A 17,746-nucleotide genomic window follows, 5' to 3' on the forward strand; every position below is an offset into this window, starting at 1 on the left:
GGGGGGGGGGGGGGGATTTTGTACATAAAATGGGTTCATCAGCGAATTGCTACAATATTTGAACGCTTGAAACATCATTAAAAATTTTTGTTGGGGAAAAACAAAATAACAGCTTTTTTATTTGGTTCAAGCTAAAGAAACTTCATGTTCGTCATATTCAACTTTTTTCAAAATCTGTGCATAGGAATGAATTAAAAAAAAAACTTTTTTTTGCCATTTTCAAAAAAATTCTGAATTGAGCGAATTTTTTATTTATTTATAATTTTTTATTATTCAATTTATTATTATTTCAAAATTTTGAATTTTCAATTTAAAAAAGGGAACAGAAGATATTAACCAATTTCAAAATTTTTTTTTTATTTTTTCCGGATGTCAACCCACAAATTTTTTTGCTTAGCTCAAACGATTTGCCTAATTTGATTATTTTCACTCCGCCCTAATGTATAGGTCGTTCAGCATTCTTTGACAATCACTAGAGCTAGGCGAAGTCGCTCTTTATTTTTAGCATAGATCTTAAGTTCATCAATGTAAAATACATGATTAGCCTTATGCTTTCGATTTCCAGGTTTGCCGAAAAAGTACCCTTCGGAATGGCGAAGTGCGAGAAATAGTGGCAATAATATGAGGCAAAAGAGGAGTCGGCTCATGATGTCGAACTGCAAGAAACCTCTCTGCAAGGTGACGCTGTTAGTTGTCACACGATTTTTTCCAGATGAGATAGTAAATCTGGTTTCCCAAAGCGGCATCAAACTCTCTATGCACCTCACGATGTTTGTATGAACCATTAAGCTTTCCAAAAGATAGATGATTATTCTTTGGCAGTACTGTGCGTTCTTCCACTAACCACTTCAGAATAGGCTCTTTCGAATTTAGATATGTTGTGAAAATGTGGGCTAGCTGCCGGTGGGTTGAGAAAAACTTCTTCCACCAAAAGGTCTTGATACCGTCTGGTCCCGGAGCAGAATAGTACTTCATTCCTCTTAATACTTTACCTCCTCGGAAATGATGGGTGGGCATTATTCCATAGGCTTTATGAAGGCATTGCACATCTGCTTGAAGCTGTGTATGTTCTTTGAGTCTTTTTTCAGTGAATGACGAACTTAGTAGACTTCTCTCCAAAATACTATGACTTCCTCTGGTTTGGGCGGATGGTTGACAGTAACTGGAGGGTTTTTGAAGAGTCGACATGGGTCAGAGAAAAACGGTTGATTTTCTGTAACCCATCTCTCACTCCACTTTACACTTCTCCTAGCATTAGATAGTACCCGTATTCTGTCAACTATATGCTGTCTGATGGTCAGCAGCTTTAACTTGTTCAGTGTGTGATCTTGGATCCAAAGTTCGAGCGCGAATTGTCGAACGTTGGCTGTGAAATTCTTGTCGGTTGTTATGTAGTCAATCACACATTGAATGCCGGACGCGTACTTTCTTGCCTAGTCTATCTTTGTGGTGATTTGATGCATTTGTCTTTTCGTATTTGGTTGGCTTTTTACGGTTTGCATCTGCTAAAGCTCTCTCTGCATTATAGGCACCACAATTGATAGTCCAAATGGTCTGATTCTTCGGAAAAATCTCCACGAAGCTCGTTATTCAGTTCATCCAGATCTTTAGGCTTGAGACGAACCTGGATGTTGACGTTTCTCCGGGTCCTGAAGCTTTTTCTGGCTGCGATAGAGTATGCGCTTCGCTTAAATAGCTACTTATCCAGAGTTGTTCGGCATGGTTTCGCAGACATTGATGCGAACAGTGCGATAGCACTGGGTGTTTCTCTCACCACGAAGCATGCAGTCGTGCCATGTAATTTTCTCATTCAGGGGCCATATTGCTTGTATAGAAACATTCTAGCAGGTCTGAATTGAGTCGATCCGTCTACCTAAAAGCCTCGAGATTTCGCCGATCCATCGCATTGAATCCGTTTTGATTAGCTCCTCCAACTCTAGGGTAGTCGGCATTGTTATCCGACTCCTTGTCGAGAAGCCTTGTGCGATCGATTGTTTTGAACCACACTTACTCTAACTATGTTTGGTGTTATCATTGTTGTTTCCACGACAAGCTAGGAAAAGGGATTCGTCCATCTTTGTAAAGCCCTACAATCAAGAATAATGCTGCATACTAGGGTTCCTCCGTATCTCAGATTCACCGTGCGATACACCTCATCCAGGTGCCATTCAGCTTTCGGCATGATAGTGAAGATTATGTGAAAATTGTATAAAGATTAAAGGCCTAATTACAATAAGAATCAGTGGAGTTATTACCAAAATTCAATGCTACATTTCAATTTTAATATTTTTCTAAAACTCAGATTCGAAGTTGTAAATGCGCGAAGTGATATATATCGAATTCAAAGGTATGAGAATCTGCGATTCGGGGATACAGTTTCCTGTTTCAAAAACATTAGTTATTATAACTTTTTCCTTTTATATATGGATATAATATCTACCACTTATATTTTTAACCACATTTTTTCTTTAAATTTCATGTATGTTTTGATCTTATTTATATTTTCTTTATTTGTAATTCAACTACATAAAATGAAAATAATAATTTTTCTCGACCGAAGTCGTTTAGTAATTGATTTAGTAATTTTTTCTTAAAATATTTACTAGCAAAATGCTAATTAATTTAGTTAGGCTTATTATTTTAATTACCACGACTGCGTAATCAGTAGTTTTTGATCGTTTAACATTTCTATTATTACTGCAAATATTAACCGATTTTTATGAATCTTTTTCTCACTTTCTCTAAATTATATGAATAAACTAATTCTGATAATTAAAATCAAATACAGCTATGCCTTCGTAATTTCAGTTTTTGTAGCCCGCTTAAGGTAGTTCACGCGCTCGAAATTCGTGCCAAAGTTTCAATTCAGGCAGATCCAAAATGCATCTCCGTTTCTCCTAACATCTATTTCAAACTTTTAATTAAGTAAAATAAAAATATTGTTCTTTTAGTTACATATATTATACGAAACTCAAGAAAAAATTTAAAATATTGTAAAATTTTTATATTATATTCTTGTATACATCTTTAACTCTCAAAAAGGCAAGTGGGTCTCAGAGGCCCGGCGGGTCACAATTTTCGAGTTACGAAGAATTTTGTATCAAGTATGGGCTTGTGCATGAAATTCCTTTTGGCGAAGTCTAAATACTTGAGAAAATTAAAGTTTTCTGAAAATTACATTTCTGGAGTGCTTCACAGAAACGTATATATTTTTTACTTACACAAATAGGCAAGCCGGACCTCGCAGGCCCGCTATTCATTGCAAGATCATCTTTGAATACCGTGAGGAAAAGAGTATGCATATGACTCATGTTTCCACGATAAAACAGTTTTAATGAATAAATTTCAGTTTTACAGATACTTTTTTTTATAATTTTAAAGAATTTATATATATATATATATATTTGCTTGTTTGTTTCTGAAATACATCTACTGCTTGCACGTGCAACATAATTTCTCGCGTAAACTCTTTCAAATGTGCGCGCGCATTTACAACGCATGATATTGTGATGCTGTAGTGATTCTGCTGTCATAGTTGTTTTAATAGTTGCAATGCTGAAATTTAGAAGGAGCAAAATAACAGGTTATAAATCTTTTTTATGATGCAACAAAAGGAGTCGTTGACATTCTTGGCAAAATATACTATTCATATATGGTTCAATTTAAAACGAATCAGTGGCCTCGCGCAATGTTTTTTAATTTAAAAAAAGTCTCTTCAGTCGCAGCTTTTGAGATTCATCGCAATTTTGCTGGAAAAAGCGAGCAACCAGTCGGCTCCACAAGAAAACGTATCTTGGTAAATTTATCCGATCAACTCGTGTATCAGCAAATCAAGGCAAGAAGCAATGTCGGCTTGAGTACTCTTTATGAGCAGAACATGGATTTGATTCTTGATAGCATGATAGCAACGCATCATCAGAATCATGGCAGATCTTAACAGCTGAAACGAGTGCACCACCAGCAATGAAATACAGAAAACGATCATCAAAAGATCGAAAAGTTAAGAAAGCCTGTTTGGCATGCCATAAAAATATGTGCAACAAATATTTGGTTAACACGAGCAAGTGTCGAAACTGTGCAAAGCTGCTAACGTTGGAAAAATCGGATAGCGAATGATTCTGAATTTTTGCAGACCTTCTTTCTATGATTTCTTTTTTTTTTCGTCTTTTTCCACATTTGCGATTTAAAATTTTTTTTGAAATTTAAAATAATTTTTTGTAATTATAAATTTAAATATAATGTGATCATAAAATGTAATTATGAATAAAAATGATTAAACTTCTTAGGTTTTTCTATACATTTACTGGAAAGAAGAGTTTGATTTTTAAACGGGCCTTGAGAGGCCCGGCTTGCCTTTGGACGTCACGATTTTAGCTTGGCATCATGAGGGTGAATTTTTAACCTCAATGGTAAGAACCGTTTGTATGCTAAAATTAAAGGTGTATGTATTTAACTTGTTTTCAATATAATACCTATGTAAAAGGTAATGTTTTTAGTAGATAATATTTACCTTCACAGGCTCAAAATTGATTAAAAAAGTGCAAGGTCGTAAATTGCCTTAAATCTTATAACAATGAAAGAGTAAATCGTTACAGATATTTCTATGCGCTCCAGGGTAATTGCCTCGTGCGGGTTAACTAGGGTCGATGGGGATGCCATGAAAATGCATATAAAGCTAACATTGAGCGTCATTGCGATTTTAAAAAATTTTTGATCATTAAACATATTATGAACATTTTATCGGAAAATCGGCTCGGTCCAAAAGAAACAGAATAATATTTATATAAGGTATGCAAAAAATCAGAAAAAATATTACATTGTATGGCTGTAAAATGGAATCCCGTTTTTTGACTCTAATAAATCTCCTTAAGCGAAAGTTTCATTCTCATTTCAAAGATAGGAGTAATTTCATAGCTTTTCCTGATTTTAAAGACTTAAAATAGTCATACTCACATTGATTCTTTATTTGTCGCTTTTACTTATTTAATTAAAAAAATATATTTTATCAAAGAAAAATCGAAGCTCAAACAGGTGTTTACCTTTATTTCGATTTTCTATAAATTGATATGCTGTATTGAAAGGCCTGTCCGGGCCGGGGTAATCGACTCAATCGCCACATGCTCGAGTTCCACCACTAGTTCCTTCTGATTAGCTCGTGAGTCTTATGATGTTGGTCCCTCTCTAAAATGGAAAGCGAGGAGTCAGTGATGTAGATACATAGATTCTCGGAATGTGTCTTAGAGAGATTGCTTTTTAAATAAAATAAAATGAATGAAGTAGTCAAGAATTGAAATAATTAATATATTAGCAGTAAAAGAATAAATAAAGATTATAAATAACGAAAGTACATAATATGCTGTGTAAATAAGGTTGAAAATAAGTCTTCAAAAACAAAAAGTTTCATTGAAAGTAGGTTTATTCTGAATAATTCTTAAAATCTTCAACTAAAAACCCTTTGTTATAGGAGTCTTTCAAAATATCATTTTTTAATACAATAATTAGAAAAAATTTTGTACATCAAATTTTAGTTAAAATTTGAGTATAATTTGAAAGACGGCGAACCCATGGAAAACCGTTATTACTTTATGTGATAACTGTATCTATAAAACATTGTTACAGCACCCAATAGAGAGTTTTAAAGGCCTTTTTTAAATTTAGCTATTTAAACCCACGCTTTGGCAAACCCACGGAAAACTGTTATTACTTTATGTGCTAACTTTATCTATAAAACATTGTTACAGTACCCAATAGAGAGTTTTAAAGGCCTCTTTTAAATTTAATTATTTAATGCCCTAAAATGCAACATGAAAAAGGCAATTACCTTTTTTACACTACATTACTGTATTGCAATAAACTCACAATCCATGTATGATCTTTTATAAATATTCAAGGGTAATGATTTCGACATTTTATAAAATATCGGCTAACGCGTTGAAAAGAAATTTATCAAAATTATTTGAACTGACGATATAATTAACATTTAAAATGAATATGTTCAGAAGAAGTTCAGAAGTTCTGTGGTGCGATTCCCAGTGGTGCGAAAGAGAAAGATCTTTTTTTCAAGAAAAAAATTGTATAATTAACAATCGTGTTTTAAAATTGTTGCATTATTAATAAAATCAATTTTCTGTCATAAAGAAGATTCTATATTCAGTGCAGGATATCAGTAAACATTTCTGTCTAATCATTTCACGCCTTTCTAGCAGTAACTAGAGGTGCAAAATCCTATCTAGCAATTTACCATTTTGACGAAATTGTCCTTATCTGGAACGTATTGTGTTAGGAAGTCTAAAAAGCATATTTATGGCTTTTTTGACAAAAAAATTAAAGAATTCGTAGAGTAATGTGTACAATGTTGCCCCTCTCCTATGATTGTACATTAGCTTTAAATATGCGTAATTAAGACATCTTTACAAATATTAGTATATTAAATCACAAGTACGGTGATGATCGAACATTCTTCTATTTTTTTTATCCATCTGTAAAATTCCTTGAAGGTCAGCTCATATGTAACCTTTAGGTTTGTAGAGTAATAAATCTTGCTTTTGTTCTTTCACTTCTTCATTTATGTTTAGGGGTGGGATTTTGCTCGTTTTTTCATGATTTTGAGTGTATGAAGATTTGCAATTCTAACACTTTGCGACGTAATTGCCGATAATTGAATGTTTTACGGATTCTATTGTTGTTATGGCTGTAGATAAAAACATACGATTTGTGAAACTACTTAACATACTCCGGTGGCGTTTGGAACTAATTACCTTTCCCTACCTGGACGGTATGGTAAATGGCCACCTTAACGCTCACTTTTCTGGGGCCGTAATAGGCCAGTCACTGTCCTCATTACCCAAGCATTACTCATTATTATACATTACATTATTATACATTATTATACATTACATTACCCACTTAGGAAAAGCTTTCTTCACTAATACAGGACAGCATACGCTATATTCTCTTCAAAAGGTCAAAAATATATCTTTCAGGCACCTTTAGACGTGGAATTTCATGTTTCCCAACTGTTTTTTAAATGCCCTATCTTTTTTTCACCGAGTTATCATGGTTCAAAGTCAGCAGTAATTTTTAATACTGCTCTCGCCGATCGGGCTGACAATTTCCGACGGTATTTTAAAGGCATTGATGTTGGAAACACAGTTTTATCTGAGAGGGGACAAAATTTATATTGACCATGATCATGATAAAGAAACGAGAAATGTTTACTATTAGACGAAAGAATGTTGACGTGTTGACTAGGGTATGAATATCAAGTAGCGATGTTCGTTGAAAGAATAAAGAACAAGTAACTTTTCGACAGTACAACGACAGTCATCCTCTGACAGCACACACAAAGACAGGACATAGAAAACCTACGTAACCGATGTAAGACGTTGAATATTTATACATTATACAGAAAAGTTATTTCAATTGGAATGACAGATTTGTGTAATATAAGGGAAATTTGAAGAAGTGTCAATTTTATAACATTTTTTGTGATTAGAAGTAAAATATTAGATTAAAAGTAAAAATATTCTATAGAAAATTATCATTACCAAACACGTAACCACCTACAAAAATAACCTTCGACTTCGAAAGTGTAATTTTTTTAGTTAAGGAAACCTATTATTACAAGCAAATCTTCATCGAGTTATTCTATATCGTAAAAAATAACAATAATGTGAATTTTAAAACTGACTTTGATCCTTTATTGCTCACAGATACTTTTATATGTTAATATTAATAATTTGGTCTATTTCTCTTATGCTACACAGCTTCTGGTGATTTTTTTTACTGTTTCTCTCTTCTACATGTATATCAAACCGCGTGTGAGTAAGATGCATTATGTCCGTAACGTGAAGTGCTGCCTTTATAACCATAATAACTCATTTAGCCACTCAAACAAATGCTTGTACACACCTTACCATTATTTAGATTCTTAATTAGAGCAATCTCATGTCAAATCATCTGAAAATTCTCAGCTATTATTAGTAATTTTGATAAAAATGCTAGTATTCATTCTCTTAGATTTTAAAAGAAAAATTCTAAAATAATTTTTTTTTAATCTAAAAATATTTCTTGGAAAACAATTTGTAAAGAAATTCTTGGATTTTTCAAATACAGTTTTTTAAACTGAGTTTCTGAGCAAAGAATTTTTTCCCTTTAATTTTTTTATAAATACTTTATAATGTCCTATATAAGCATTCTAAGTATCAAAATGGGATCTTCCTTAGTTTTCGAGAAATAATCAAAAACGTACCCCGAAACGTTGCACATGATGTGAAGAACCATGTAAATGAAAGAGGGAAAATAGACAAATATTATACTCGTATGCACGAACTTTAGAATTCAGACTCTCGAGAGCTGAACCCACAATGCTACGCAGTACGTTCTTAATTATTTCTCGAAACCTAAGAGATATCCTATTTTTATACTTACAGGACTTTAAGAGGACATTGTAAGGTATCTAATATTAAAGAAATAAAAAAATGGATTTTTTCAGAAATGCAGTTTAATAATTTGTTTCTGAAAAATGCAATAAGTTTTTTACCTTTTTTTTTAAATTGCGTCTTATTGCGAATAATTGAAAAAAATACACCTTGATATAGTTAAAATCACCAGCTTCATGAAAGTTAAAAAAAGGACCAACAATTTCAATGTTGAATATTCATTCTTCCTACAGCCGTAGTTCTAAACACTTCAGGTGCGTTCTTGTAGATGATATCTATGATTATGTAAATGGACTCTCAGCTTATCACGATAAATAAACCTTTTCAACTTCTGGCCTCTGCGAATTATTAATTAATTCTTCTTCTCTATGCTTGACCTAGGTTCATTTTTGAAATTACATATGAGGTAATGATCAGATACATGTTCAAACCCTCTCATAAACCTTGCATCCCTTACTATCCCTCTCAGTCTTTTGTTTGCCACAAAAAGTCAATCATAATAAAAATAATAAACTAAACTTTTTTTCAAGCATAAATTAATCAGATCCCATCTGTTACTTTTCGTCCTTGGATTTACGAAATGACCACATACCTTGCTAGTGCCTTTGCGGTGCATACCAACCCAGCCATATATATCTCCAAATAGAATGATTCTTATCCCAGGATCAGAAGTAACTAGAATTTAATTGAACGAGTCCTAGAAGATATCCTTTACTGGACTACCCTAATTAACGTACGGAGCGTAGCATGCTATGATAAATAGCTTTCTAATTCCCACTTTCATTCTAATTCACAACAATCTGGGAGATACACATTCGTTCTCTTTAACATGCTGTTTTCCTATCTCAATCGTCATTATAATAACTCCTGGGTATCTTGTGAATCATTGTCTACACTTGACTATGCATCGAGTCCATTTCTTATCCTTCTTACCTTACATCCCTGGAACTAGGTCTCAGGTGCATGTAAAAATAGCTAGTTTCCTTACGCGCATTGGGTACCGCAGTTTCTTTTCCTTTAGGTAATTCATAACTCTGCTATTCCAAACACCCAGTCTCCATTTGTTGACTGAAACTTTTCTGAAATCATGCGTTTCGTAAACCGAAGTGTCAATCCAATTCTAGGTTATGTTACTATTTTTATGATTCATCATTCTTTAAAGTACTCACCCTACTACCAATTTGATGTGATAAATGTACTCCCTAAGTGTGAAGTCATATCTAAATTAAGTATCTAAAGCATCATAAGGTGGTGTGCCCAGTTATAACGGCATTCCCACCATATCTTCGGTCACCTGAAAAGAAGTATAGGGACGAAGCCAGAACAGAATGAACCATGAACGGCTTTTATTGTATACTGCGAAGAGCACCAGATTTCCCAATTTAGTGAAAAAAGCACGCTTTACCCTCATAGTACGAGACACTTACGTCATCAAATGAGGAGCATATCGCTCGCACATGTTGAAAGTCTCGCATGCGACACATACTGCTCGCACATCGTGAAGTTTCTCTAAGAGTTATAAAATAATGTCTTGTTAATTTTACTATATAACGGAAAACATCTTTATTATAATCAAATTTTAGTAGAAAAACTATTATGCATACTTTATTGAACAGTTTTTCTTAAAGACTCTCTTAGAAGAATTAAAAAAAAATACATAAGTTTCTAACCAAATGGTGGAATACTCAATCAAGTGAAGGTAATATTTCAACCAAAAAGACGCAATTTCATGTTTTAATTGCAAAAATTAAATATTAGCGTAGTTTGCAGGAAAATTTGAGTTTATCAGCTAAATAGAAAAATTCTTTGTACTCATCTCAAAGTTTTCTAGGATCTTTTAAAATATATTCTTTTTAAAAAATCAGTGGCTTTTTTTCACAAATCACCAACCCAAGGAACACTGCTCTAAACTGCGCTTAAAAAATGTCCTAAAATCTAGTTAAATTGTGATACGAATCGACGTTTTCAACTAAATAAACTATATACATGGAAACTCGGACGCCCAATTGCGCGGATTTCTGTATTCCGAAATGGCTAGCGGGAACCGATAGACAAGGACAGTAGAGACGCCCTTTCAAAAAGGCGCCCTTAATTTTAAATACGATAATTACTCTTATTGTTCAGAATTTAATAATAAAAATATCATACGTTTTAATTTCTTTTAGTATACTTATAGTTGGATTAATTTAAATTAAAAAAAATATATATATTTTGAATTCACAAATTTGGTTTCGACACCAAAAAATACATATGTTTCAACTACAAAACGATTACTGACTTGCCGCTTACTATTCTTCAAAAGTAAACAACTAAGTATATGGTGATTTTTAGAGTGTGGAATTGTTACTTCGTCATCCTGCTTTCCAGAAATGGGTCAAATAAAAAAGCAAAAGAAAGTATCAGTTTAACAAATCACTTAGTATTAAATTCAAAGCATGTATATTATTTTTGAAAAACATTTATTCCATTTAATGCCTTTAAAAATACTGAAAGACGAAAATATTCTTTGCAAACCTGTATTCGCACTCTTTAATGTTCAAATTGCGCTCCAACAATCGAGTGACCTAATGGTTTCGGTAATTCTATGAATCATGTTCACTTTTGTGGTTGAGTGCTCGCGGTAAACTAAATCCTTTACTCTTCCCTATAAATAATAATCTAGCAAAGTAAGATCTGGGGATCGAGGTGGATAATTGACAGAGCCGTACTTTTCAATCCACCCTTCGGGCAATAAACGATCTAAACTTGCTCGACTGATACGTGAGTTATGAGATGGAGATAATATTTGATAATATTTGATCATCAATAATTCCGCACCGTACATTTACTTTCCAAATCCGTTGATTATCGGAAGTTCCACGTATTTACTTCTCCGTCACTCTTAAATATGCATTCATCCGAAAACAGTATGGTCCGATGAAATTGTTCTTCTTGGCGTCTTGAACAATTGCAGAATGCAAGGCTTTGTTCGAAATCAAGGTTACTCAGTTCTTGATGTACCTCTATTGCGGATGCAACGACATCCGCTGATCGCTCATTTCTAACTTGTCAGTAGATGACCCTTCCTTTGCTATGATAGGGTTGCACAATGCCATCTGTCCTTATTCTTCAAGACAGGCGCGAAAAAACCTTAAGAGAACGAGGAAATCTGTTAGGAAAACTTTGCCGCCACATTCTCTCAGCACCAGCGAAGGACCTTGCTTCAAAATTAGCTTGCATTGTGTCGTGTGCCACTGCATTCGAATACAGCATTTCTGAAAACGCTTTATTGAATTTAAAGTCCGGTACGGAATATCCAATCGATTGAAAAATTATTTTATTCAGCTCAATCCAAGCTAGAAGAATGATGTTGCGAAAACTTGAAGCTAACGTCCTACTCTTAACGAATAATAGAAAGAAAATGTACACAGCAATTCGTATCTCCGTTCCGAATTAAGCGAAGGAGGGCGATGATTATGGAATATGCACGACTAAGCATATTTAGCAAACGACAAAATTATGAAATAATTTACGTCCTCACCAAGGAGTGTCACATAGAAGGGGTGCTTTTTCGAGAACCCGGTCACTAAAATTGAGAGATTTGCTGTGCAGATCCCACAAAAACTAAAGTAAGAATGTCGTTTAGAGGTCATTTAGAGGTCAAAAAACCGTGCTTAGATAAAAAATTTCAAACAAAGCCGAAGTATTTTTGACGTAGAATCCAAATCCGCCATAAAAATTTACATGTGCCATTTGGTAAAATGAAATTTCGGCCCGATTCACCCATTTCCTTTTGAATCCGTAAGTTGATAATATGACAAAAAGGTAGAGCACGCCTGACTTGTTTATCAAATTTGTTTGCGTTTTCCGAAAAACTGACTTCCCTCCATTTTAAGAGGGGTGGACGGGTGGTTTGGGACACCCGGTATATATATATAATTCTAACGCTAAGAGAAGTCTAGAGCGGAGAAAGAGATGGGTCAGAGAAAATCAACGGTTTCTCTCTGACCCATCTCGAATCTTCCAAGACCCTTCAGTTACTGTCGAACACCCGCCCAAATCAGAGGAGGTCGAAGTATTTTGTAGAGAAGTCTACGAAGTGCAGCATAGACTGGACGACTACTCAGAGAACATCAATAGCTTCAAGGAGCTGTGTGATGCACTCATAATACCTAATGAAGAATGCCCACTCACCAGTACCAAGGAGGTGAAAAAACTATTAAGAGGGATGAAAAACTATTCCGCTCCGCAACCAGATGATATCAAGACCTTCTGGTGGAAGAAGTTTCCTTCAACCCATTAGCATTTGGCCCGTATTTTCACCTCATATTTAAAGTCGGAAGAGCCAATTCCGGAGTGTTTGGTAGTAGAGCGCACAATACTGCTGCCGAAAATAGGCTATACGACACCTTTACACTGAAGAGACTTATACATATCTGGGCGTGCCACAGATCCGCATTCAGGATGTTACATCTATAAAGGATACTCTCCAAATCGTCTGCGAGGAACAAAGTATCTGTAACTAACATGCTTGCCGTCCCGGCAGTATTCTATTCATTTGAAGTGGTACCATGGACGAAGAACGAACACAGATCCGTTGAGATCGGGATACGAAAGGGTATTCACATAAGCAAAAGCATGCATCTTAAGTCTTCTGTTCCGCGACTTTTCATCTCACGTCTTCAAGATGGTGGCGGAATATTGAATCTTGACTGTCTTCACTATAGGATTATTCTCGGTACAGCACATAGATTCGCAAATGGAAGAGACCCTCTTCTTAAAATGAGCAGGAAGTCCGAAGAAGTGAGCAAAGGAGCGTTTCTGCACAAAGCAGCGAAGGAGGCTACTGAAACAATCGGACTTAACTTCAGTATTAGGGAGGAGCAAAATGCATCAAATCTTATCAATCTCGAGTACTGACTTCTGAAAGCCCGGATTAAGAAAGCACAAGGAAAAACTTTCGTGAACTGAAATGTGGGAGATCAGTCAATGTCGTGTGCTAAAACACGTGCGGGAAAAATGCAGAAGGCGGTCGTTCTTGGGTCGCTCCGTGTCCTCAGGGTGCACGAGATGTTTGCCGGATCGTCGTATTGATTGCGTTACAGACTGTAACCACCTATCTCATGGTCGTGAGACGTGGTTATGGATAAAGTTTTACCGCGATTTCGCTGGGATCGGGTGCAGTTTTTCAGATTGTCAACCGCTCCCAGCGAAATCCTGCAGGTGTCCTTATAACAAATGATAACCTCGTTTAAATTTTGTTTATTCATTATCTATCAATTCTACTATACAAATGTTTCATTAAAAAATGCATTATATTTAAAAATATAATTAAGCCCAGCATAATGTCAGAACTCTTTTTAAGAGTGCTATCTCATTCAAAATATGTGAAACTGTATTAAGGGATACAGGAGGAATTATTATAATTGTGTTATTGGGAATTTTATTTTTCTATAATTTCAGAAATTAAAATCTAAAAATATTTGCAAATTATTTATATATTAGTGGCTGAAACGTATAAGCTTCAAAATGGGAAGATCAACCATCGTATTTCATATTTACAGTGAACTCTGGAGATAAGGCCCCCTGATATAGTTCTTTCGTGAATTGACGCCGCGTCGAAAGTAGGAGTAAAAGGAGCTGCACAGGGTAAGCGGCGTTCACCCAGGCGTGAACAACAGAAGCGTTTTCTACGAAACGACCCTCTATCTTGGTAATTTCCCACCTCCTCGAGCCCCAAAACCCGCTCAGTCTCAGAGTTTCACTGTATTAATTTTGCAAAAATATATTGTCTTATCTTAAAAATGGAAAAAGTGAAATAAATTCTCAGATTGACATTACTGATGTGCGGTTTGATACTCTACGGTTGCAATATTCAAAGTGGCTAAATATTCTAAACAATTTGAAAAACAGAATATTTTAAACTTTACTCCAAGTCTTATTCTTGTCAGGATTAAGATTCCAATGCTCAATGTGTTTCAAATTGCAACATTCTATAAAAAACAAGTTTTTCATGACATACATATTTTTTTGTTTCCAGGTAGGGAATATGTCAACCAGTTTAACAAAAACAGCTAACTCAGAACAAGAAAAAGAAAAGTTTATGCATGGAAAAAACACTGAACTGCAATTCAAAGACAGCTCGGATACTGGCTGTTTGTTCGGCTCATCTGCAGTCGACAAACAGAAGCAACAAAGTGAAGCCAGCGATGATGAGTCTGAGCTAACTTCCTTAGTAGCGACTGTCGATATTAAAAGAGGTGCGGCCAGAAGACAGCACTGGAAATCTCAAAGTGTGGGTGAAACTGCTCAGCTGGCTGAAATCAATTCTCTCCAAGGAAACATTATTTCTCCTCAGGAAGACAATTTTCAAGAGTACACGACTTTTTCCGCTAACCGAGAACTGTGGCAGAGACGAGCTACTTCGCAGACTCAGCTAAACCCCCCCCTAACACCAAAGTCATTCCGAGCTTCACAAGAGTTCCGAGAGATGAGGCATAAACACACACCTGATCTCGTAATGGACTTGCCTCTATCTGATCAGGATTTGGGGAAGAAATCTTCTTCATTGAATAGTCTCAGCAGTTCAGATGAGGAAACCCCGAAGCAACCTGTCAGAACCGAAGCCGTAAGTTCGCCTACTGGAGAGCTTGAATCTCCAGATATGAGCACGGCAGCTGAAAGATTTGCAAAACAAAATCAGTGTACGTTGAAAAAAAATACCAAGACAAGTTTAGAAGACACAAAGTTTAAGCGAATGGAAAGCACTGAAGCGGAATCAGAATTTGAGGCTACCGTAATAAACCGATCTAACAGTGCTGATCAGATTGCGGAAATTATTCCTATACGCTCGCCCCTACCGCAAAGGGCTACTCCCAAAATAGTAGCCAAATTTGCTGATATGCACCTTACTGGTGGCAGTCAAGTGCATATCGGATTAAAGACACCGGTTAAGGTGAAACCAACTATTTTGCAAAAACCCGTTCTACCGTTTCTCCATCCACATATGAATCCAGAACATGCAAGCCAAGTTGAGAAGCTGGCTCAAAATGCAGACCAAGCTAATTGAGTAAAAAAAAATCCGTTTAAAAATAAGTCTTTCTCTAGATAAAAAATATTCGGTTCATGGTGAAGACGTTACTTTCAAATCAAAAGCTTTTTGCACCTTTACACTTTGTTTTACTCTTAAGACGAAATAAATGACAACATAGATGAGTTTTGTAAAAACAGTAACCTTTTGATATAAAATCTAGATATATTTTGAATCTCCTTAAATTGTCTTTTGTGTGAAATAGTAACAATATCTTATTCAATTGTGTAATTATTGAAAAGAAAGATAAATTAAACAAATTTTTAAGTGCGCATGCTAAGTATCTGCATGCAAAAAAGATATAAAAAATGTTTAAATTTGGGCAAGTAGGAAAATGCAAGCCTGATAAGATACTCATCATGAGTTCAAATCCCGGTTATTTTCCTCGGGCCGTAAGAGGCCCATGGGGGCAATTCAAACTTTGCCACCTCGTGACAACCATGTATATACTGATAAATAAATAAATATTTCTAAACAACTAGCGCAGGATCAACTTGGGAGCGACTGCCATCCAGGAATATGACTCGAGTTACGCGGTTTATTACACCTGTGGCGGCGCATTACGGCCGTAAAATTTATATGTTAAGACATGAAAAGACCCAAGCGTGACAGATCTTTGCAACAACGTCGCAAGTCATCCCTCCATATTGCTGAGACGAATTTTTGGATGTGAGTTTACAAACCAGTAATGGCTTTGCATCTTCGAGGGCAACGATCACAAGGAAAATCTAACCTAATATTCTGGGTGCTGTTACCCAACGCAAAGTCGTGAGACGTAACCAAAGATGTGAATTACCGCGATTTTACTGGGAGTCAGTGTCATTTTAATGGACAGAAATCGCGATTTTTGATGCTATTTATAGTTTAAAAATCGCTCTTTCATATCAAGGAAGAATAAAATTTGTATCTGCAAAATTAGAATTGTTATTAAGTTGCAAAGTGGGGCGTGAATCGCCTATTTCGACGTGTGCGGACTGCCCGAGATATTCAATTCCACAACTTTAGATATATCTTTCCGTTCTGTTTCCATGTGACTCAAAAGCTCATCTGAGTCGTTGAACGCGGAAAGAGAAAATTAAGTCGTCAGTGGAGGGGATGGATAACGGAGATTGTCCCCACTCTCTGAGTGCCCCACACACACACACACACACACACACGCGCGCACACACACACATATATATATATTTATATATTAAAAATGTTTAAAAATAATGTGGGGACGATTATTTTAGGTATTTTTAAATCTTAAATAATTTTCGTACCGGCAACTGCAAGAGGCCTTCGAGGGCAACCACGAGAAAAGCCCACATCCAATACTTATAGATTGTCAGGTAATTTTCATGAAGGGCCACAGCTATATTGCGCGCAAGGGTCGGTAGTCCCCACCCAAAATACTCCGCAAAAGAAAAAGGATTGATCACATGTTTATGAAACTAAAATAATTCTTTAATATTGGCCCGTAATCTTGTAATCGCGTCACAATCAAGTTTTATCCAATGTTTTTAAGAACAATTTAATATATAATTCTAGAAGCTTAAAATTTCTTTTTATAAAGCAGTAGAAAATTTTAGTGTTTTAGAAAAAATACTACGATATCCTACTTTAGTCATATGTTAGAGGAAATTTGGAAAAAATCAAAACAAAAAAAATTGTTTCAAGAGACTTTTTTCAAGATTTTTCTGAGCATACGCAGCCAGATATGAAATATATGCGTCCATCCACGATTCTTAAGAATCTCTGTAATAAAGAAATATTTACATCCTTTTTCGCCTCTTCACAACATCGGCTGTGTGTGATGAAAGAGCAGTAAGCGCCAAACAGTAAATTTTCATAATAAAGGAAAAAGCGTTTATGATTTGTCGTACAAAACAATTGCATATTTAAAAATTAACTTTTAAAATATTGTTAGCGTGTGTAGTAAAATTCTATTTTATGTTAGTTTGATTCAAAGAGTAGTCAAATTTACATTAAAAACACTTTTTTAAGTGGCCTTTTAAAATTCTAATACAAGTTAGAAATTTAAAACGGTGCTTACTTTTTTTTGCAGCATCTATGCTAAGCAGGATTTACGTAAAGAATGATTTTAACCATTTTTGAAAAATTGTAGAACTAAACCATGACGTTCTGCAAACTTCGCTAATGTCAGAAATTGAAGGCTGACACAAGCCCTTTTCATTTTGGAATACGGCTCAATTGAAAGGGCTTGTTTCAGTCATCAATTTCTGACATTAGTCAT

At 35.2% G+C, this 17,746-nt stretch overlaps 1 protein-coding gene across 2 annotated transcripts in view; it reads left to right on the forward strand.

The window, feature by feature from the left end:
• The window catches only part of LOC117173527 (SLIT-ROBO Rho GTPase-activating protein 1-like), a 348,789-nt gene extending 332,111 nt beyond the window's left edge, over window positions 1-16,678 (forward strand). For both annotated transcript variants that reach the window (XM_033362166.1, XM_033362165.1), the window contains one exon: window positions 14,461-16,678. In XM_033362166.1, coding sequence (XP_033218057.1) covers window positions 14,461-15,489 — 1,029 coding nt within the window. In that variant the 3' untranslated portion in view covers window positions 15,490-16,678. The remainder of the gene's footprint in view (window positions 1-14,460) is intronic.
• Window positions 16,679-17,746: the final 1,068 nt, after the last annotated feature.

Source organism: Belonocnema kinseyi, chromosome 5, assembly GCF_010883055.1.
Source record: "Belonocnema kinseyi isolate 2016_QV_RU_SX_M_011 chromosome 5, B_treatae_v1, whole genome shotgun sequence".
In the NCBI taxonomy this organism is placed as follows: domain Eukaryota; kingdom Metazoa; phylum Arthropoda; class Insecta; order Hymenoptera; family Cynipidae; genus Belonocnema; species Belonocnema kinseyi.